Source organism: Pomacea canaliculata, linkage group LG13 (assembly GCF_003073045.1).
Source record: "Pomacea canaliculata isolate SZHN2017 linkage group LG13, ASM307304v1, whole genome shotgun sequence".
NCBI lineage: Eukaryota > Metazoa > Mollusca > Gastropoda > Architaenioglossa > Ampullariidae > Pomacea > Pomacea canaliculata.
Window position 1 is genome coordinate 17,008,032 of NC_037602.1, and position 22,336 is coordinate 17,030,367.

Below are 22,336 nucleotides of genomic sequence, written 5' to 3' on the forward strand. Positions count from 1 at the left end.
AGCAAAATTAATTTCAAGATATGTTGTGCTGTAGAGAATTATTCTTGTTTTTAAATGCAGCAGTTCCTTCCCTAGAACAGTAGATAATTGCTGAGTTGAAAATATTCAAAATAAATTCCAGCTGTGCAAATGCTCATTCCCTAATGAACTTGGAATTTCAGTTTTAGCCAAGACTTGTGTTAGCACTTTACAGTTTAGTCAGACACGCATACTTGACCAGTATTTACTTGCCTTTTCAGTAAACTGTAAAGAGTGAACTTGTTGCTTTGCTGTTAGGTTAATGTTTCTTACACATTTTCCTTGCTTTTCTGTCTAAAGGAAGAAACAAGATTATGATGACGTAGTTTATTAGACTTGCATCAGGTATAAATAGAAACGGGAAATGCATTTACAGGTGTGTTGCAAACCATCTGACACATCACTCAGTGCATCTCTCTTGTACATTTAACAATAATTTCCTCCTGTTTAATAATAATTTTCGACAGCATCAAAGTTTAAAAAAATAACTGTAGTACAAATGCAATGTACATTTTGTTTTATTGGCATCTTGTCATGTTGGTATAAATAAATTTTACTGTAATTTGCAAACATAGACCAATTTTAAAAGGAATCTCAACAATCTTGATTGCACACAGGAGTCCCTCAAGCTGGAAATCAAGCAGTGTGTCTGTGTCAAGTATGCCAACTTCCTGTACAGCCAAGCAAACTACGAGGATGCTGTCCTGTATCTGCAAGATGCACTTAAAGCTTCTGATGAGGAGGTGTCAGAGATTGTCTATGGTGGTCTGGAGAAGGTTACCCTCCCAGAAGCCCTGCAAGATCAGGTAGAGGCTCAAGAGGAGGTCCTGCTACCTGCTCCGGCACTAGCTCACTACCTGCTCCTCCTCTCCTACAAGCAGCTGGGTCAGATGCGGCATGCAGAACACAGCCTGTTCGACCTGCTTGACGAGATCTACACACACAATGATGATATTCCTTTCCTGCAAGCCATGCTAGGGTTGGCTCTAATGGAACTAGGGGTCTTTCGTGAGGCTGCACTTCATTTTCGCAATGCAGCAGATCTTGATCCGGAGTACAACCTTGCAATGGATAACTACTGTTTGTGTCTGTGTCTTGACGCCTTCAACACCCTACAGAGGGCTTTCGCATCTATTTTTGTTTATCACCACATTTGGTGTGACAACGAAACATTTGACCAACAAATTGCAAAGATCATGCAAGCAAGTGAGAACATGTTTTAATCAAAAACAGGTTTGGGATCAGTTTTTGTAACATTGCACAAAACTCAACTTCTTCTAGAGTTTTTTTTTCAAAGTGATACAGGAAACATCAGTAAAAAATTGAAAGATTGTGAACATTAAAATGAAAAAGTCACCAAAAATAGTGATATGCAGCCATGTACATTTTTACTGGAAAAAAATTTCATGCAGTCTTCTAGTTATTGATGGATGATGAACGGCTGTTTCTTGTGTATTGTATGACAGGGACATATTCCACTTCACATATCTTGCTCCAACAAGAAAGGCATTGCCAGGTGTGAAAGTATGCAACCACTTGAAATTGAAAATTTGTCTTGGTCACTTCTTTCAAGCCTCTGTTTGAACTTGTAAGCACCAGCTATTTTTTTGGATGTCTTAAAAATACTCACCTGGGTCTAGTTGTACAACATACTTTAGAAGCATGAAACTGTTCTACAGAAAGTTTTTTTCAAAAATCGTTCTTACACTATTTAGATGCTTTGCACAAGTGCATGCAAAAAATTGTACTGATGTGATCAAGTCTGGTTAAACAATTTTATCTTTTTAAAAACAATTTTAGTTCTAAAAACATTTTAAAATGTGCTCTTTCTATATTATTTATTATCTAAATAGATTTTAAGGCCATAAAGTGTTAAAAATTAGAAATGTGTTGTGTAACTGGCTTGAGAACTTAAAAAAGACATTTAACTTGGTTGATTTTTCAATCTGTTTTCTTATCTGCTGTCTTTCAAAGGTGTATATCTTCACATTTATTGTTGGTGTTTTGTTTTTATGTTAGACTTATAAACCTTTTTTATAAAAAAGAAAAATCTTCACAACTTTCTAGCTTTTCATTAATTTACTGAAGAGATTTTTTTTCCTTTTATGGATGACTTGAAATGCATAAAACATATTAGGTCATTAAGCCAATTTATTCCTGAAAATGCAGGATGTTTAAAGAGACACCCTGTCTGCAAAGTAATGCAGTGTGGTTTCACATGAATGTTACTGCACAAATCTTAAGACATGCATTACAAACTGAAAAAAAATAAAATGTTTTGAGCAGATTCATGTTGACACCCATCTCAAGGATGAACACGAATTTAAGGGTACATTTAAGGCAGAAAGGTATTTATCATGTTTTACACCTATGTCAATTTTTTTTACATGTTATAGACAACATGTACATAAATTAACATGTTCATACAAGGTATGTAATGACATTATCAAATGGTGATTACCACTGTTTCTGCTAGGATCTTTTTATAGGTGCCTAAACACTATTAGATGGCAAATCTGTCCACTTAAATAATCTATGCACAGCTTTTGAGAGTAAATATACATACAATTTTTGCTGGCTCTTATAGTTTTTCTAAGGCTATATTTAAAAAATAATTCAATGTGAAGTACTAGCACTGTTTTGTAGTATCTCCTGTTATTTTTTTTTTTTACATAATGAATCTCCACAAATGGTTGTGCTATTTGACCCTATGTTGCATAATATTTTGCATACAATGATCCTGTATTTCAGATGTATTTGAAAGGATCTGCTTCAGGGCAGTAGAAAATGCACTTGGCATTTGTTAATAGGGAACCGTCTCCAGGGAACAATGCTAATGACTGTAAAGAGGACTACTGAGTATGAGAACTGAGCATTTAGTAAGGCTCCATGGCAAATGAAGTTGACAATGATAAGATCTCTGTGGCAGCCAATTTAGCAGCAGATGATTATGCATTTTTGGAGATCATATCAGTACATTCCAGTTATGAAAACTTTTAGTGGTTTGTCAACAATATATTCAATGGCAGGATAATGTGGAACTGAAAGTACAGGTTATGCTTGCAGGTGTGCATGTGTGGCAGAAGGAAAAAAAAAAGAGAGGAATTATGAACTGTTAAATGAAAAATCGATTGAAAATGGCATCAATCCACTAAAAATGACTTTGGTCAGGACTTTGTGTTCTACTGTAGAAACCTTTTGCAATTATTGTGATTTCCAAGATTCAGTGTCATGCTGTCTCATTAGTTGTGATGTGAGGTATTTGATTTTTATTGATTTGCTTGTGATAATTTTACAAAACTAGCGCTCTAAATTTCGGTGAGTAGAAAGCTCTTTGTCTCCACTACCAGAATATCCGGTTATTTGAAATACAGAACAGCTAACATAAAATGTCCTTTCCTGCCTTTTTTGTAGGTTTTTTTTTTAAATTCCAGGACTTCAATCTATATACTGACTTAAAATGCACCATTTCTGTCCTATGCTTTTGAAGCTGGAGGCAGTCAACACCATTTTGAGTAAATTCAGGGTGATATAGTGTAGCAGGCATTACATTGCACTATTCAGTTAACAGTAGCATAGACCGGTGGTTCTCAAAGTGTGGTCATATGTCAGCAAAGTGATGTTTAAATCACCAGATACGTTAATTAGTCCAGTATTCATTTCACACAAGTTTTAATTTTATCAATGTTCAACTGCTCATTCGCATAAAATGGTTGCTTACCAACTAAGTCTTTATGTCAAAGCGCGAGCATTGCGTCATTTGTTACCTCTTAGTAACAAAGTGCATTTCCTTATTTTTAATTTTATGTGTACTTTGCTAGTATTCAATTTTATGTAAACTTTATTATGATACTACTGTCACAAAAGTACATTTTGTTTCGAACTGTTAAGAAACAGATGCGTCAATTTAAGTTTGAAATTCACAGTACAGAGTGATTTTAGGTCTTGGTGGTCCGCCATATTTTTTACTTTAGTAAAGTGGTCCATGGCCTGAAATATTTTGAGAATCACTGGCATAGACACATAGGTCAAGAAATTTGCAGACCATACATAAAATTATCAGGATTTTTAAGCAACAATTTCCCTAATATGATGGATAGCATAAGGTTTCTGTAAATGACACAAGTATGAAGGTCCTTATAAAGTCATGATTATAAAGGTCTTTGAATCTAATTATGGTTGCAGTTGCACTGCTGTTTGATTTGCTTTATCTTTAGCGAGTTACCTTTTCTTTATGTGTATTTTTCAGACCTAATTTTCATTTTGGTATAAAGCTGAGTTTAGACTTCTGGTTGTACTATATCAAATATCTGGGATTTTTGAATTGTAGATTCTACTGGATATTTGTGCTAAGCTTGAACTATATATACAATACTGATAATCTCATATAACTGGGATATCAGTCTTTTTCCAAATAATCCCAGAATATACATGTTATACAGTGTAGGTTTGGATAAATTTTCATATATGCTTAGAAATACTTTTACTACTGATTGCAAATGTCACCATAAAATATAACAGCATTGGAATTAAATTAAAGTAAGAGGTAAACACATTTAGTTCTTTACAGTATGTAATATACTATTCATCATACCTTCATTTAAAACTGAAGAAACACTCGTTGCAGTATTTTCTCATATCTCAAAGACGTAAAAAGCCATTATAAAAACAAATCTCTTTCTGCTGCTTCCACATATGCTAAGCAGAAATTCAGCATGTTTAGCCTCATGCATATTTGAAAGTTAATACTGATATAATTCTTTTCAATATAAGGATAATGATAGCAGTCTTTGCTAAGCTAAGCATTTGTTTACATTATTGTCGTACTCTTTAATATACTTTATATCTACATTCCTTTATTTGCAGTGTTTTATAAACTCAAAACACTTGCTTTTGATTAAAAGTTTGCGATGTGCTTTATTGTACATGGCACCAAGATGTATTTGAAGCCATTTATTTGCTCGCTTGTCTTCTTAATAAACACAACCTTATTGGTTATAGATTTCATGTGTTCATATGTGTTCATCAGCACAAGGTTTATTTACTGCTGATTATAATAAAAAAAATTGATATTTATACAAATTTACACAATGGAAATATTTGAACAAGTACAAATAAGCAACAAACTGTAAAACAGACCCATTTGCAAACAGTTGTAGAACTTTATATATCTTATCATAACTCACTGAACAGTAATGTGCATAACAAAAGTGAGTGTTGACACACACTATGTATCAAACTCATGTCAATATGCGAAGTACTATGATAAAGAATAGAAAAGGCTAAGGAACCTAGTGTTAGAGAGACTTCAAACTTTATAAGAAAATGCCAATAAGAAGGACCCTTTCCAGCATCATAGATAATATCAATTCATTGTGCCTTAAAGAGGGCAATGTCTGCATGGCAATGAGTGAATGTGGTTTGAGCAGGTGACTTTAATTCCTCTAACAGCAGGAGAATTAAAATACCTCAAGATGAATGACTCAATTATATCAAATAACCTTTCAAATGTTTTTCATATTCCACCTACTAAATAACATTCACTTTTAATTTCTGACTGTATACAATCTGAACTTGTATAAAACTGTTGTGTTCAATGCCATTGGGCACATAACCTCAAATAATACGTTGGAAAGATCACATAAAAATGGCTGACCATAATGAGCAGCATAACAAAGATTGAAAAACAGTTGTGAACTACAAAAAGGAAGAGGAAAGGATAAGAAGAAGAATAACAAGATGATGGCAAAAAGTGTTAACAAAACAATGCTTAGTACCAATGCGTACTTTTAACATTGCCTCAATACAGTAACAATAATTCTTCTAACAATACAATGGAAACAGTTGAAAATATATTGCAGCATTTTACTAATGCCTAATATAAACTATACAACCATTTTCACCAGGTATAAAATCTTCAAGCACCCCAGAAACTTTAGGCAGATCTTTGATGTTGATCACTTCCAATTCTAGAACAGACAAAATGGATAAAAAAAATAATAATAAATAAATGGAGAGGTGTTAAAAAATGATTTTGTGGTTTTGTTCATATCAAATAAAGCATGCTAATCATTAATGTCTTTTAACATTTTAAAATATACAAGATACTGCGAGGGATAAATAATCCCGAAACTGTCTCGGACACAGGGTGCTTAGGTTTTCTGTCAAAGAAAAATGCTGATCAGATTTTTTGAGGCTAGTTAACAAAAGAAAAAACTAATATTCTTAATGTATACTTTAGTAACCTGAAAAATGAACAATTTTGACTTCTGTTTTTGAATAATATGGTTTGGATTAAATAGAAGTTGGGGGAGTGACATTCAAACCTCTTCAGTTATCTATTACGTGTATACTCACCTTTTCCACAGTTTTTTAACTGTCGTCTGTTAAATTTAAGATGTTGACTAGTTATAAAAGGGAAAACTTAAACAGGGAAAAACGAAAGGATATAAAAACCATGCACTCATAACTATATGTATAATATGAGAGAACAACACTTACCTTCAGACATTTCACAAACACCCAATTCCTCCTCTTCTGGGTCTGATCTGCTAGACACCATTGGTTTTGCTCGCTTATTGTTATTTGTTTTGTCTCTTCTTTGCAATTGCTGGTCCTGTCTCTCACCACTGACAGAAGTATGAACATCAGCAGAAACTACTACACTTTCTTGCTGGACTCTCTCAGCATTTCTGTGCTCTGTCTCTTGCCTTTGTCTCCTAGAGGGACCTATCATTTGTGACTTTTCTGGATTACCTATTCTCTGCTCTCTTGTGAAGTCCTGTGAATCAGATGTGCCTTGATCACATAGACTCTTAGATGGGGAGTGATGCAAACTTGGTGTTGACTCTGTCCTTCGTTTTCTGCTAGATGACAAACAACCAGGTTTGGGAGTTTGTTGCGCTTCTAGTGACCTATCCCCATTTTTTCTGCTTGAGATCCTGCTGCCTGAAAGTGCCTGGCACCTTGAGGATGGTGCCAGTCTCTGGGCTGAAGACCTTTGGGGCCTCTCAGAGCCAGATGCTGGAGAAGTAACAGTAGGAGCTTGATCAGAGCAAGATATCTTCCCAGATATTGTTCCTTCTGTCAAAGAACAGGATGACTCTGCTTCAAAACTTGCATTTGCTGGTTTTTGAGTGCTGGCCTGCAATGGTACAAAATAATGTAAATATACCATTATAAGTATTCTGTTACATCATTAATTACAAAAAATTATATCACATTCATACCTCATGTATTATTTCATGCATTATAAAATGTTCTCCATTGAATTTTAACAGCTTGTATCTTCAGAGGAATATAAGAGAAAAAAAAGGAAAGATTCAAAATACTTTTCATTAATCACCTTCTTATTTAAATATATATATATAAAAATTATAAAAAAAGTGAAAATCAAATGTGATATTTCAGCCGAATGTTCCAGATTAGCAACTGATTTTAAAATTAAACAAATCTAGTGTGATGAGATAAGCAGACAATAGTATCAGTATACAACCATATCTTTTAAGTCAATTACTCAGATGCACAAATATCCAAGATTATTATCTCAAATAACAATGCACTTTCATAATGCGAAAAAAAGACCAGATTTGACATGTTGCCAACAATATGGTACCATATAAATTATTACTGACACACACTCTGAAAAAAAACCCACCACTAAGGAACATGCATTAATCTTGTTTTTGAGATCAGCATTTACTATTGAAATTGTCTATGTGTGTGTTTTGTTTTTTTTTTTTTGTAAAGCACTTTGAGCTTGCCTTTGATGGTGGTGTAATGTGCTCTATAAATCAACTTTATTATTATTATAGAACACAGAGTAACAACTGTGACAACTAAAAGTAAGACCAAAAAAAAAAACCTACTACTTTGTTTTGCTTTCACTTACTAGCTGTAAATCCCAACAGAAATTCAGCTGCTTCTTGACAACTGTAACAAAATGATGATGACATAGTGAAGAGAACAAAGTGAGTAGTATTTATAAAGTGTACACTCAAAAGAGTTCTATGATTTCACAAGAAAAACTACCAAATACGTGCATTTAAATGCACACAAATAAATATTACGATTTCATAAAAGCAACAGCTCAAAGAACTATTAAAACCTTAATGAAAAATATCCACCAACCTCTTCCTGATATAGCTGTAAGTCATGAAAATCTCCTCATAAATAATTGATAGTAATAATAACTAATTCTTCAGATCAAATGATGTCCAGATATCATCACTGTTTTATGAGCTGACTCTATTAGCCATTAATTGACTAGCACCTATCAACATGTGCACTTGGCTCCTAAAAGCACATCATCTAAAGAAATATTACCAATACAGAAGCTATGTAGCAGCTGAAAAGCTTTCAGTATATGGCAACATTGCCCTCAAAGGCAAGAATGTCTAAGAGCAGAAAACAAAACAAGAAAAAAAAAGGATTTTTACATTCTGCAATGTCAGCTGGTGGCAGGAAATACTTCCCAAGGATCACCTTCTCTTTAGAACCGGCTTGCACACAGTCAGTCACATAACTCGAGTGGAATACAGCTAAGTGCTCATTCACATACTCCTGTGAAGTATATATTCTGAACAGCAGAAGTCAAAACAAATCAGTTCAAAAGGTGGCAAAAGCATCTTTCTAGTTATCAATATCTGTCAGTCACTTTAAAGACCAACCCAAATGGTTTGCGTTTTTTGCAGATTTCGATAGATGTAGATGATATAAAACTAACCTGTGAATTTCAGAATCAAAACCTCATTCATTAATTATCTGGTAATAAAGCACATGATTTGGACCTGCAATCAGCGAATGTGGCGAAATCTCCCTTTTGTGTACTGTCATGCTAGTGGTCACACCAACACAACACTGCCTGCAGTCAACAACAGAGAGGGAGAATAAGCGACATGTGAGATTCTATGGACGCTGAAGGTATATTTTTATCATGTGATAGTAGCAGCTTTTCAGAACCAGATGTACAAATAAAACCCTACATGTTCGAGCCCGAGGGCTCCCCAGTCTCAAACTCATGGGAGGAACAGGGCTATTGCGTTGGCAAAGACAGACTACACGACCAAATGGTAGGTACGATAGACGCTTGTCTAAGGCTGCAAACAGATTATTGCTTATTGTTATCTGCCGGTAGATATTACCTTAAGTGTAAAAAAAAAAAAAAAAAATCAATAAATTAACACCAAGACTGAACGTTAACCATGGTTAGCAATTTTCAATTCGATGTCTAAGACAGCGGACTTCTTTGTTGTGATCTGCCAGGACTGGTGAGAATGACTTTCCTAATGTTGAAGGAGGCCATTAAGGTTACTGATGTTAAAGTTCTATTGCTGGGTTTATAACTGCACATGGATGAGTGCTGTCGATTCACAAAGCTGAATCTTCAGATGTAGCTGGCAAACATTTTGTAAAAGTTAGACTGTTTGCATATTTTGTTTATATATCTTTTAATTTTCTGTGTTGTGCCTTACAACAAACAAAGTAAAGTTTGATCAGAACTTGAATGCATGTGCTGAATATCTATATAGAGGTTTACAAAGGTTGAATTACTACTCTTTAGAAGGTGATGCTTTAACCAACTTTACGAAATCATGTTCAGTGAAAACAGACTTAAGTATTGGAAATATTAATATGGTATTGGATGCTTGCATAGTGACCATTTTGAACATGCACATTCTGCAGGATCTGTGATTTTCAAAAAGTGAGTGATTGCACTTTTCATTAAATATATTGAAAACCGTTAATCTGTTTGTGATTTCGTGTTCAACAAGTTCATTATAAACACGAAAGAAGTCTTTTGAGCGCGACATGTTCCAGCAATCGGGTTAGTCTTTAACAGATACAATTAGATTCATACAGTAATAGCAGTGATGAAGAGATAGCTTTTATATACAGGTAGTCCTCGACTTACGACGTTGATGCATTCTTACGCGGGCGTAAACCGAATTTCGACGTAAGTCGGATATTATGTTCATACAGTACTGTACCATAATAACAGTACAGTACTGCAAACACTTAGCCTATCCAAACACCTGTCCTAACACAGTACCCTACATAATTATCAATAAACATAAGTACAGTAAAATATTGTGCTGCACATGGAATGAGGCGTACGTACAGTTCGACTTGCGACGCTAAACCTCATAAGTCGGAATGAGCGTCGCATAAAGAGTCGTAACCACGAAACGACGTAACTCGAGACCGTCGTAACCCAAGGACAGGGTTCCCAGGGATCAGGGATGGTGCCAAAAAAGGACCTTAAAAGGACCTTAAAAGGACCTTTCATGCATTCGTAAGGACCTAAGTGACAGTCATCAATGCTTAAGTTTTTCTCTTGTGTGGTCGGAAAGATGTATTATTTATGAATCTGTGGTCTTCTCTATGTTCTCAAATACATGTATTTCTAGTAATAAATAATCAAAGAGTTAATTTTGATGCTGTCTGCATATTTAGATTAGATAACTTAAAAAGTTAATGTTCCAAGTAATAATAATTGCAAAACCTGAAAGCCATTTTTGTGTAATACAAAAGTCAGTTCACGTGTCTCTCTCTCGCACACACACTCTAACGGAAAGAGAGAGAGAAATAGAGCTATGCACAGTAGTACTAGAAGATCAAAGATTCTAGAAGAGTAAGTGTTGTATTCGTCGTATAAAGACTTAAAGGGTCACGAGAAAATGTAAGGACCTGTGTGAGAATTTGAAAGGACCGCATGGCAAAAAAAGGACTTAAAAGGACCTTTCGGGCAAGGACCTTCTTGTGGCAGTCTAAAAAAAATAATAACAGGTGACTACCATTAGCTACAGAATCATTTTAGTTAGTGAAACTATTCTTATTGTTCCTAATCACCCCCAGTGGAGCAAAGGGCGGTGAAACTATTGGGTACTCCTTATAGTTATGGCAAAGCCATTTTCCTTCTCAGAAATTATTACACTGCTGTATACATTGGCTGATCATAAAAAAACAACAAACAAAAAAGGCACCTCTCTGTATCAGGGCAGGCATTATCAGAACTAAAAATGAACTGTGCAGTCTCGAAAGAGTCAAGTGTTCCACCATTGTCCCCTGGAAATTACAAAAAGAAATTCTTACAGGCTTATCTTTGGATAGCGAAAGTATCACTTTGTGAAAACAATACGCCGATGTTAATTTTAACGCACTTGTGTAAGTGTGGCACAGCTAAGACAAAACCCTCATCATGACTTCTATGGGCAAGCCTAAATCTTCACAACTGTATACTGTTACAATCTTTCATTATTACAAAACATAATATATATTAAGTAGTTTTTTAATTAAAATTTTCAAGATGACAACTTTGTCAGAGAACCTGAAAGTCCATGGATTAGACTAGATATTAGCTACATAGGGTGGAACATGTGTAGGAACTGCAAACAAATATCAAAAATAAAATATAAATAGGATAGCATACACAACATCAATCTGCTCAATTAATGTGCCATTATTATGCATAGTAATGAACTTACTCCATGCTTGTTTTATTTTGTCATCTGTGCTGTTGGAAAACCAGGCGCTTAGACCTTGAAACATTTTACCCTACAAGAAAATAAAAATTGTGCAGGCATTTGTAAGCATCACCGACCATAAAGAAACAATAATTTAAAATATATTTCCCATGTATATACATATATAAAGTCAAGGTAAAGTGCAACTGACTTGCAAAAGACATTAATTGTTGTAGTTAAAACATTCTGAGACTGACAGCCAGTCACCTTTGTGACACCAAATGACTTGAAACACTTTTATTTAACAAACTTATTATTCGCGCGAATACAGCTCCCAATATAAAATGCATCATTCTTGAAGCTATAACCATATGAAAACTTCTTCAAAACAATGCGCCTTTATGGCATCGGTACGTTTACAAGCATAAACATGAAAGATAATGACCCAAAGTGGGAAAAAATGGTTTCGTTTGCTTGAATCCAAACTTACTTGAAATGTTTCATTTTTATTTGATTATATTAGATGCTTCCTACACAATAAGTAGTAGCAGATCTTGTTTTGACCTGATGCCAGACCTATAGCTAATGCTAAGCAAAATTTAAGGCTTGTACGCTTTGTACTGCGAATCACAAATGCCGCCATCACTTATTATTGACTTTTGAACTTTTGGAACAGTTTTTAACCGATGAAAATTATTTAAATAACTACTTACCCTAACGTGCTACGTTCTACACAAGCATTACAAAACATGGTTAAAATTTGTCTTTGCAACGGCTCGCAGATGCATCATAACTTCAGGGGAATTAACTCCCAAATATACTTAGTTAGCTGAGAGTGATGCCCCTTGTGACGTCTGCTGCGTCTGACAAAAATTGGTAAAATGATTGATAAATAAAATAAATTACTGATTACTACAGATGTATACATAGCTCGCATTTCAAAGCTATTGCTATTAGGAAGCTACTTTCTAAATGTCCTACGGGGATAGTAAGAAGTCACTGCTTATGTTTTCATTTCGTTGCTCCCAGATTAGTATTACTGCAAATGTAGTCTCAGAGAGGAATTTTTAAACTGCCAAACGATCGGAATAAGATTACTTAAAGAGTTTTGAAGAAATAATTTTTAATCTCTTAATCATTTCGAATGCTTTGTTGTATTTGATTATTTTATTTACATTTTCAAAAACTATTGTATCATTGCTCGTATAATGATTACAAGATTAGCCACGAGGTTAATGATCTGATGGTAGAATGTAAAAATCTTATGTCACTTTTTCTCAGTCCCTAACTCTGTTGATTATATTCCAGTGAGTCACAGTAAAACTAAAAAAAAGTCACGCAAATATCGAAATAATTAAGATTACTTACGTTCATTACTGCTGCAACTAATAATGACAATTTAACAGCTTGTATCAGGGCTATAGTAAGTTATTGCGTAGTGTGTGTATTTATCACGAAATCCAGACCCAGCACATTTATAATCCGAGTCAAGCAAAATCTTTAATTTAAAAAAAATTTCATAGTTGAATGGAGTGTTTAAAAATTGTACTTTGTTTATGCATGTGTACAAATTTATTCACACACACGTACATGTGTATGTGTATATGAATAAACAGATCTGATCAATAAAAAAATAACTGCGACAATCATTAATATTAACATATTTTTAAAATTATTAGAAATAACACTTACTTCTTCTCCTTTACATTTCGCTTCTTGCTTTCTTCAGTTCAAGCAGAAAATTCAAGAATGTCTCAATGGATAAAATGGCAACAGATTCACACATCTTTAATGAGACGGTCTTTTGACTCATGGCCCCAAGAAGAATGGCAAAGCTTATTGAAGGATACTTTGTTAGCAACAACTTCAGTCTGCCAGAAAGTGCCATCAGTCTGCTGTCACTGCCATCAACTAGTAGCTCTTTCGTCGGTTACATTGATGATTCTGTTGGCACAACAAAATGAGAGCGATAAAATAACTGAGCCATATGTGAAACAGTTGCTAGAGAAAGATATCTTCATAAATATTGTATGTGCTTTACCTCTGTATCATTTTTTTTTCAATCTTTTTGCTTTGTGAAGAAAGTTTAGCCTTTTTGTATACTCCACCCCATCCGCTTCCCAAAAAGTTAACAAATGTTGAAATTTTACTTTTATAATCCTGTAATGATACTTTCACACAAATCTGTACTGTAGATTATCAATTTAAAACAGACACAACAAATGTAAAACTTCTCCTAGTCTTGTCACTTTACAAAGAATTTCACAATGTTATTTTTATAAGCAGCTTATTGTTGAGTTTAAAATATATATTTCTAGTGGTTGTTTAAATGCTGCAATACACGTTATCAAGTAATAACTGTATCTAGTCAGGTTTGTTTAGTTTGGAATTTCTTAGCAATAATTTAATAATAATATCAAAATATTCAGAGATGAAAATTGTTTCATGTGTTATATGTACTATAGAATAGAAATTAAACTGCTTTGTTGAAAACTGTTATCTTCAATTATTCTAATGTTAGATACAAAATGTGATTACTAAAACTTTTCACTCCACACAGTTGAGGCTTCTACAGCATCAGTGTCAGTTTATGCGGTATCATGCACTGCGTACCTTATTGACCATACTTCATTATTATGGAAGAAAGGTAAATGAAGAGAAAGCACAAACTTTAAGCTTTTCGGAAGTGGTGTTTAAAAACAATTACCATTATGTAATTATGGGAAGCCATCATCTTCAGCTAACCACATTGTTAAGGATTACTTCCCTTAGTACATTTACTAACAAGCACTTTTTTCTTTTTTTGATTAGTATTTGGTAAAATCAATTTCATGTAAATATTTAATTTTACACGTTGTGCTTCATGTTATTTTTTATTTTAATGCTGTAGCTTTGAAAGCTGGTAGTATATAACTGTTTGGCAAAAGAGTAACTGTTATAAAAACTTTAGTTTTGAATATGCAGGATTCTGTGGAGTTTGTGGTGGTGGCATGTCTGGAAAATACACAAGCAGCTCATAGTCTGGAGCCACTTCAGCTGTTGGGTGGTCTGTTCTCAAGCAAGGCTGGAAGAAATTCAAAGGCTCAGTGCTTAGCTCTTCTTCAGGAAAAGCTTCCCATGTTGTTATCACAGCATGCTTATACTGCCAGCATTCCAGCAGAATCTAGTGATTCACAAGCCTCCTTTTACTTGTGCCTTTGTTTGCTGCAAAAGATTCTCAAGTATGTCAACACTTTAGATGTTCATGAGAGATTGTTAAAGATAGAAAACATGTTTGAAACAACTCTGAGAGTGATATTGGAGTACCTCATAAAACATATCCATGGGAATGTGCAAGAAAGAGATTTACTTTCACTCAGAAAATGTCTAGAAGTGTTGAACACTGTTCTGGATTGCAGAGGACTTGAAAAAGAAGATTCATTAGATAGAATTCTTGCCAGGTTTGCTAGTGAAATCTTGAAAGGACTTCACATAAATAAGTGCTCATGGTCCTTTCCCAGTGAGAGACTTTTTGTTGGAGGTGTTGGCTTTTCCCAACAGATGTTACAGCTGAAGACCATGGACAGTATGCATACCTACAATTCTTTTGATTTATCGTTGACTTGCAATCCATTGTTGGGACTTCTAGTAAGTGTGACCTTGAAAGCAAGTGGAATCTGTGTTAGCGCTGCAGTTCATGGTTGTGGTGAGTAATTACAAGATTTTTTTTAACAATGTGTATGAAATTTATTGTATTTTTAATGGCTTAATAACATAGTTTGTCATTAAATATATTTCACCTTTTATGATTGTAGCTGTCATTTCCAGCCAAATAAGGCTAGCTGAATAAACAATATACTTTGTTTTGATGGTTATTATAATGAACATTTCTCTCACTCGGTCACTACTGTACAATATGTGTGTTTGCATTGGTACATTCGATAATTCATTCTGAGTATTTTTCATTACAAAATTATTGAAGCATCCCTTACAGTTTCAATTTTATGACTGTAAATTTGCTTTGTTTGTGAGAATAAATTTTCCCATTAACATGATTTTCAGATGGAGAAAGTGTTTGTCTCTGCTCTTCTATATTGTTCTCCATGCACTCAGCTGTTAAGCAGCAGCTAGAACCTTTTCGTGATGAACCGCTCTTTTTAATAAGAGACAGAATAAGATGGCTTCCTTTGTTGTATGGAGATCAAGATGACCAATGGGTGGAAGCACTTCTTTATTTACTGAACATCTATGCATGTGTCAAAGCAGTAAGTTTTTTTTGCAGCCAAGTGAAATTAAGAATGTAGTATTTGGATTTGCATGCTTTTTGAAACACAAGAGTTTTACAGAAGTTTTTATCCATCGGTGATAAAAGTGTATTTGCATCATCCTGAAGTCAATCAGTAAACAGTTACTGCCATTCTAGCTTTGTTTGTAATATGCACTTATATATACTTAAATATAAATACATGCATATATCTCATGGCTATCTCAGCAGCTAACCAATGAAAATCCTTGTTTTCCACCTTATTACAGCTATTGTGTAATCTCTTGGTGATCCTTGTGATGGCATCTGGTTATGTTGCAGTATGGATACCAAAGAAATACAAGAGCTTTTATCACTGGTAGATCCACACACTCAGTTCATTGAGCTACTGCAGTTTATTGGTTTTGATTTTTCATTATTGATAGACTGGCTGACATCACCAGAGACACGCTTCCTGCAATATTTCACTCACTACCTCCGTGTGCTTGTGGCAGATTTCAAAGCTTTGCACATTTCTGCTGCTGATTTCTGTGACCAAAGAATTTCTTCTAATGCATTAATAGGTCTGGCTAAACCTGTTTGGCTAGCACCCTCAAAGGATCACTGCCAGTCTGCTATCAGTCAACATTTAGTTGGTACATCACTGTCACACCAAAGTCCATCAGGAATGGAGACTCTGAAATTAGGCAAAGAAGGAAGTTTGAAACAAGGAGGAAAATGTGATATGTCAGCTCTGCAGGATAGGTATAAACCTTCTGCTTTATTCAAAAGAATTGACACTGATTTTTTGAGTGAGAAGCAACAACATAAGCTTGAGCAAACAGATGTCAGCCTTGACAGTGCCAACGATGTCCTTAAACATAGTATAGGACTTGCACTACTTGCTAGTTATGGTGATGATGATGGAGATATTGCATGTGGAGAAGAAGCTGCAGACAGCAAAGATGCTGATGGTAATGATAATTTTGATGATGAAGATGATGATGATGATGATGATGATGATGATGATGATGCCAGCAATTTTGCTGCTCTGAATGATGACAGCAATCTTGCTGTTGAGAAGGAAGATGCATCTGTTCGTACCAGTTTTCTTCCTGATAGTCTTGATACATCAGGTTCCAGCTTCAGCAGGAGAACTTGGTGTAAACATGACTCTACTTTCTCCAGTCACCACACCCACGTTAATGAAAGTGCTCCTAGTCTAACAGACAGATGGTCGGGTGTGGGTCTCAGCAACAAAGAATCAGAAATTCTACCATGGCATCATGTGCTGGAGGACTCGATTCAAAGCCTACCAGAGGAGTGTGATCATGTGAAGAAAGTTGTCAGTGTACTTCAGAAGTTGAGAAGAAAACTATGGCTTCTTCATGATAAAGGACTGCTAGCTTACAATCCATCCCCTCTCTTAGCGTTGCTTGAGGAATGTGCTCAGTAGTATGCCCAGTCCCTTTAATAAAGTGTCATGAACATTGAATAAACATCTACATTTTATTTGTAACATCTACATTTTATTTGTATTCTTCTGAATATGAGAGGCAGAGACAGCTGGCATGACATGGTACCAACTGGAAAGGGATGCCCAGGACCGGGTCCGATGGCGGGGTGTGGTTGCGGCCCTATGCTCCAATGGGGGCGAATAGGAAACAAGAAGACAAGAAGAAGAATATGAATTGTTGAATTGTTAATGTCCAATTTTTTCCTTTGATATGAAGGCCATTTGTTCTCGTGCATGCTAGTTTAGGTCGTGGAAAACTGAAACAATCATAAGCTGTTCTGTGGTTCTAGCAGTGGAAATCTTTGATAGCAAGTAAAAGGATGAGTGTGTGTGTGTTTTTAGAGAGAGAGAGAGTGAATGGGTGCGGTTAAAAGATACATATATTTATTATTCCTTTAATAAAAATATGGAAGAGAGAAGATTCTCAAAATGTTAGCCGTAAAAGGTTTTTGAGAGAAGGAGGAATACAGAAGCCTAAAACAATGTTCTGAAAACTTGCACCCACCGAGACAGAAGAGTCTGCCGTAAACATGGTGGTTGTTGTTCCTGTCGTCAGTGGTCACAGGGGCTTATGCTGAGGGGCTCGAAAGCTCTTTAGATCACGATACCATGGCACTAAGTCTGGCCATAGATGGGAGTTCCTGCCAATCCGTTCCTAGGCGTCCCTTGCCGAAGGAAAATCACCTCCCGAGAATAGATTTAACACCAGAAGGTCTTCAATGCTTGAGGAGGATTGTGAGTAAAGGATGCAGCTTTTTTCTCCCCCCGGCAGACAGGACCACTTGGCCACCTGACAAGCGTCTCCAAGCTGAGCCCAGGCTTGTAGGTGATTATTTTTCACTCATCTTACCTGAGTGACGAATCTTTGATCGGGGCCGGACCCTGCCACCTCGTTTACCTGGCTGCTGCGGTGACAAAGGACCGCAACCTTTTTGGGCTAGATTGCCAGGCCTGTTTTCCTCGGATTTTGGCAATTAGAGCTGCCACTGCGGAGGGGCCCCAATCCGTTCATTGTCTGGGCTGTCAGTAGCCTTGTATGCACGAGTATAATGTTTAGCCTTATGTGAAAGTGATTTTTTGCAGAAAGCGAAGTTAGGTGGTGTGGACACTTGGTTGGTTGGCTAGTTGTTTTGACAGAAAAATGCTTCTACCTAGAGGTGATTTTGCGTTATGTAGGGAAACAAAGGTGGTGGAAAAACTCCTGATGAGTAGCCCTGCGAACAGTGTGACATACAGTAGACACTCGTGTGTTTTACTGGGGAAAAAACTCACTATTTGCAACAAGCTTGAACACAAAAATGAAAGGTATCGTTGAAAAAAATCACAGTGTTAAGTTTAGCTAAACATGACCCGTTTAAGAGGATCGCTCCATGGTTTGAAAGCGACAGGGAAAAGCTGACAGGCTGCTAAGCAGCTAGGGTGAGCAATCCTCTCAAGGACTGCGGCGCTCAGTTAAAGACCACGCGCGTGTGTGTGTGTGTTGCTCTTCCTACCATCCTGCAAGTGTACCCCGAGTTACATTTCCCCAAGACCCAGGAAAGAGACCGGATGGAATTTATCTTACAACGATCCTTCTAGAGTATGCATCGATTTGGTAAACGTTAGTGGTTTGATCTTCGGCAAGCCTTTGTTTTCTAGCAATTTGCCGACAAGTGTCGGGGGGAAAGTTAAGGCTTTTACGTTCTTGACAAGTTTCCCGTGATTTCCGTTAGTTTTGGAGTGGTGTTTATAGTGCATGCGGCAGAACTTTGCCTTTCTACAGTAATATGTGAGCAACAGTTTGGTTGCTTGTTTGGCTGGCTAGCTGGAAACATCCTTTCAGTAATTCTTTTGTTTTGCTTTTAGTACTGTGTGACGTCTATGCTGTTGAAACAATTAAATTTTTGTTCAAGTTAAGGCGGCATTTACATCTTACTGATACGGACATTAGACACTCACGGGGCTCCTTATCTTTGATGTTATCTGACTAGAAATCCTAAGCTAGGAATGTTGTTTTAATCAAATGTCGCTACTCGAAGCGCCGTATTTTAATATCGAACTAATTCACGAGTATGTTCGGGTACTCCCACACAATGAGCGAAAAGAGAAAATTGCGGAGTTATGTTTAATGTCAGTTCACTCATTTTACTTAAATTTCCTGACAACACCAGTCGCATCCTTCTTGTTGCAGTGAATCTATGTGATAAGATTTCGAGCTTTTTAGAAAGACCCGATTGTTCAGCCAAGGAGAAATTACATGGGAATCAATCAGCATTGTGTCTGATTGTGTCGTTTAATGCTCATAGAAGTGAAGAAATACAGAAAATGTTCACGGATAAATAAATGTTAACGTTGCTACACGTTTGTATCATATAATACCCATTTGAAATATTGGAAATGTATGCCTTTATTATCACTAATTAAAAACATTAAATACTGTTTGCATTGAGAATTGTAACTGGTGGAGATGTTACTGTTGTGGAGTTCCTCTCAGGGTTGACGGCAATTGCTGAACATATGCTTGTCTTGTGACTTGTCGTCAGGACCGACTGTAGCATATATATATTTAACGATGTAAGAATAAACGAGTTATCAGCTTAATAAAAAAAAATGTCACCTTGTTAAGAAAGTTGTCTCATGACAGCCTCGTTCACTTCCTGCATGGTTTACAAAGCTTGAACAGCTTCATCAAAGGTTTGTGTACTGCCGGAAGATCAAAGACAGTGCCTGCCTTGTATTGACATTAATGACAATACTGATTGTGGAAATTACACACCGCCAGAGCTCATCAATAATAAAAACGACCAATCACTCATCCACCAAATACAGTTGATAAAAAAGCTAGTTCCTCTTCTCATCAAACAGCAAATACCAATATCCAACCTAGAGGAACGATAAACCGCTCTATTCGTAGTTATATCGTATATAGAGTCTTATTGAAATGTTATGTGACGGATGCTCTCTATCTCGCGCGCGCACACACACACACATGCTCGCGCAAACCGTTCACGCACTGCTGCTTTGATCTGACCACTGCTAACCTCCCACGACAAGAGAGCTAAAAACTGTCGTCTACACATAATTTTTGTCAAGTCAAATTTCTACACCAAGCATTACAAACTAGCTACAAATTCCTGACTGTCCCATCCTAAGAGTGTGCGATACCGCGGCCATTACCTGCCTAATGAGCGACGGGCGCTGGAGACAGCCATGAAAGCTTAGTGCTGTCAGAACCTGAGTTTCTTGACGCATTTTCTGTCAGGACGAGGCCGCCCAGCGTACCAGAACCCGCTCACGCGTGACTATAATGAACTTTGCCGGATTCAAGACGGGACCATCACGGCGACAGCCTTTGCTCCCGTCCTGCCCTGAAGTGTGAACGAGGGCTCTCAAGGAAAACATTACTGCAGGGACATTTTCTGCATTGAATCATAACCCTAACCCAAGACCAAGGTATGATGAGGATGATGATGATTGATGATGAGACAGTGATCGCATAATCTGTCTTTTATTGCAGTAAATGCAAACCTTAAATGATAGTCTATTCAAGGCAGTTTAGGAGGAAGCAGGGAAAGGAGCAAACGGTAGTATGAAAAAATGATCAGAGTGGACTTCCCCAAAACTTCTGTGTCTGCCAGAGAACAGACACTGTTGTTCATCTTCCCCAACCTCCTGCCTCTCCACTCTTACCAGAGTAGACCAAAGAACTAATGACTACAAACCTTGAAAGTGTTTTAAAATATATCACCTCCAAGCTTCTTAAACGTCGCTTAAGACAAGTAGGAGACAGGGACAGAAGGACAAAAAGAGAAACGACGATGCATATCAGTAGTAAAAGACCAACATAGAAGACGAAGAGGAATCAAGGAGCAAACACGAGGGTGGAGAGAGTCGTAAATCAGCAGAGGAAGATGAACAGGCGGACTAGTCAATTAACTACAATCACAACTATCGACAACTATGCTGATTGGTGTAAAAAGTGAAAAATGAGTTGTTAGTGAAACTTTTCTCACATGCTCTGCTCTCGATGGTAAAAGGACGATACGTCTACTATAGTGAACATATCATTGAATGTGGATGGTTGATGATAGACCAGGAGAGGCAGCCAGAGATTTTCTACTCAAGCGAACACACAAACTCCGCCACCGTCACCCAAGGGCCACGGGTCGCAGGCTGATCACACGGGAAGGACCAGCCTCAGGTCGCTTGACTACTCCCTGAACGATATCCACCCCGACAGCTGTCGCCTTAATTTGGTCTTAACCCGCAGGTGAGGCCCTGGTGTGTCCCGCCTGCATCACACCTGCGACTCGCTTTTTCCGCCATGTACTTACTCTCGTGGGCCACCGGCCCTTCCATCTCTCCGCCGCTCCCTATTAGTCCATCTCGTCTTGCTGCCTCAGTACTCCCACGAAAAACTGATTAAGCTGTAAGACTTTGATGCCTTGCACTCCAACATGTTTATTAGTTTGGTTTATTTTTTATCCACAGTGAGGATTGATGAGAAAAACGCATAAAGACACATGCTCTTTATGTACACTGGGATGGAAATGTTTGTACTCACAGATTTTCTCTCTCTCTGTGATTGTCTTTATCCTTTTCTTTCAGACCCCAGCCGGAGAATCTGAACATGTAACAATAGCCTGATCCACACCTCCCTACATACTCTTAAATGATTGCCCAAGATTAAATATCTAATATAATTATACTGATTGTTTGTTCTTTCTGGGAAAACTCTGCTCTTACGATTGGATTAAACCAGACAAAAAGTGTGATGGAGTCGAATTAATCACCACGAGAAGTTTGCAAGAATGTCAGAAAGAAAAATAAAACCTTCTATCTAAGAAGTAACATAATATAGGTTTAATTAAGGTGACACAACAAACTTAATTCAATTCTAAATTTGCTGTTTGAAAGACCACGCTCGTCTTTCGCGAGCAACTAGGAGCAAACCTTGCATCAAGCCTTAATTCCTGTTTAAAGGACAACACCAGCGCTCATCGAAAATTGCTGGAAATAGAGCATAAAATATCACAAAAGTATATTCCGGTGGTAATTTATGATAAAGAGGAAATACTATATAATACAAACCGTCACTGTGACAAGATGGTTTATGGTTTATGACAAGAAATGTGG

The 22,336-nt window shown here is 36.6% G+C and overlaps 3 protein-coding genes across 5 annotated transcripts in view; 2 read left to right on the top strand and 1 right to left on the bottom strand.

Moving 5' to 3' along the window:
* Positions 1 to 5,020, top strand: part of LOC112553751 — a 17,225-nt gene extending 12,205 nt beyond the window's left edge. Inside the window, 1 exon segment of the mRNA XM_025221169.1 lies at positions 636 to 5,020. Coding sequence (XP_025076954.1) covers positions 636 to 1,241 — 606 coding nt within the window. The 3' untranslated portion in view covers positions 1,242 to 5,020.
* LOC112553753 lies at positions 3,445 to 12,328 on the bottom strand. Of its 2 annotated transcripts, none has more exons than XM_025221172.1 (7): positions 12,197 to 12,328; positions 11,505 to 11,574; positions 11,004 to 11,085; positions 8,457 to 8,596; positions 7,910 to 7,950; positions 6,520 to 7,162; positions 3,445 to 5,987 (listed from the first exon to the last, which is right to left on the bottom strand). In XM_025221172.1, the coding sequence occupies exons 2-7, from the start codon at positions 11,566 to 11,568 to the stop codon at positions 5,887 to 5,889; spliced, it is 1,071 nt and encodes a 356-aa protein (XP_025076957.1). In that variant the 5' UTR covers positions 11,569 to 11,574; positions 12,197 to 12,328; the 3' UTR covers positions 3,445 to 5,886. The 2 variants fall into 2 exon arrangements, with proteins under 2 accessions (XP_025076957.1, XP_025076958.1); XM_025221173.1 differs by lacking the exon at positions 12,197 to 12,328 and adding an exon at positions 11,974 to 12,184.
* Positions 12,318 to 16,637, top strand: LOC112553752. Of its 2 annotated transcripts, none has more exons than XM_025221170.1 (6): positions 12,318 to 12,359; positions 13,213 to 13,511; positions 14,044 to 14,130; positions 14,448 to 15,168; positions 15,525 to 15,727; positions 16,048 to 16,637. In XM_025221170.1, exons 2-6 carry the CDS (start codon positions 13,233 to 13,235, stop codon positions 16,108 to 16,110), a joined length of 1,353 nt encoding a protein of 450 aa, XP_025076955.1. In that variant the 5' UTR covers positions 12,318 to 12,359; positions 13,213 to 13,232; the 3' UTR covers positions 16,111 to 16,637. The 2 variants fall into 2 exon arrangements, with proteins under 2 accessions (XP_025076955.1, XP_025076956.1); XM_025221171.1 differs by lacking the exon at positions 12,318 to 12,359 and adding an exon at positions 12,540 to 12,790.
* The last annotated feature ends 5,699 nt before the right edge of the window (positions 16,638 to 22,336 follow it).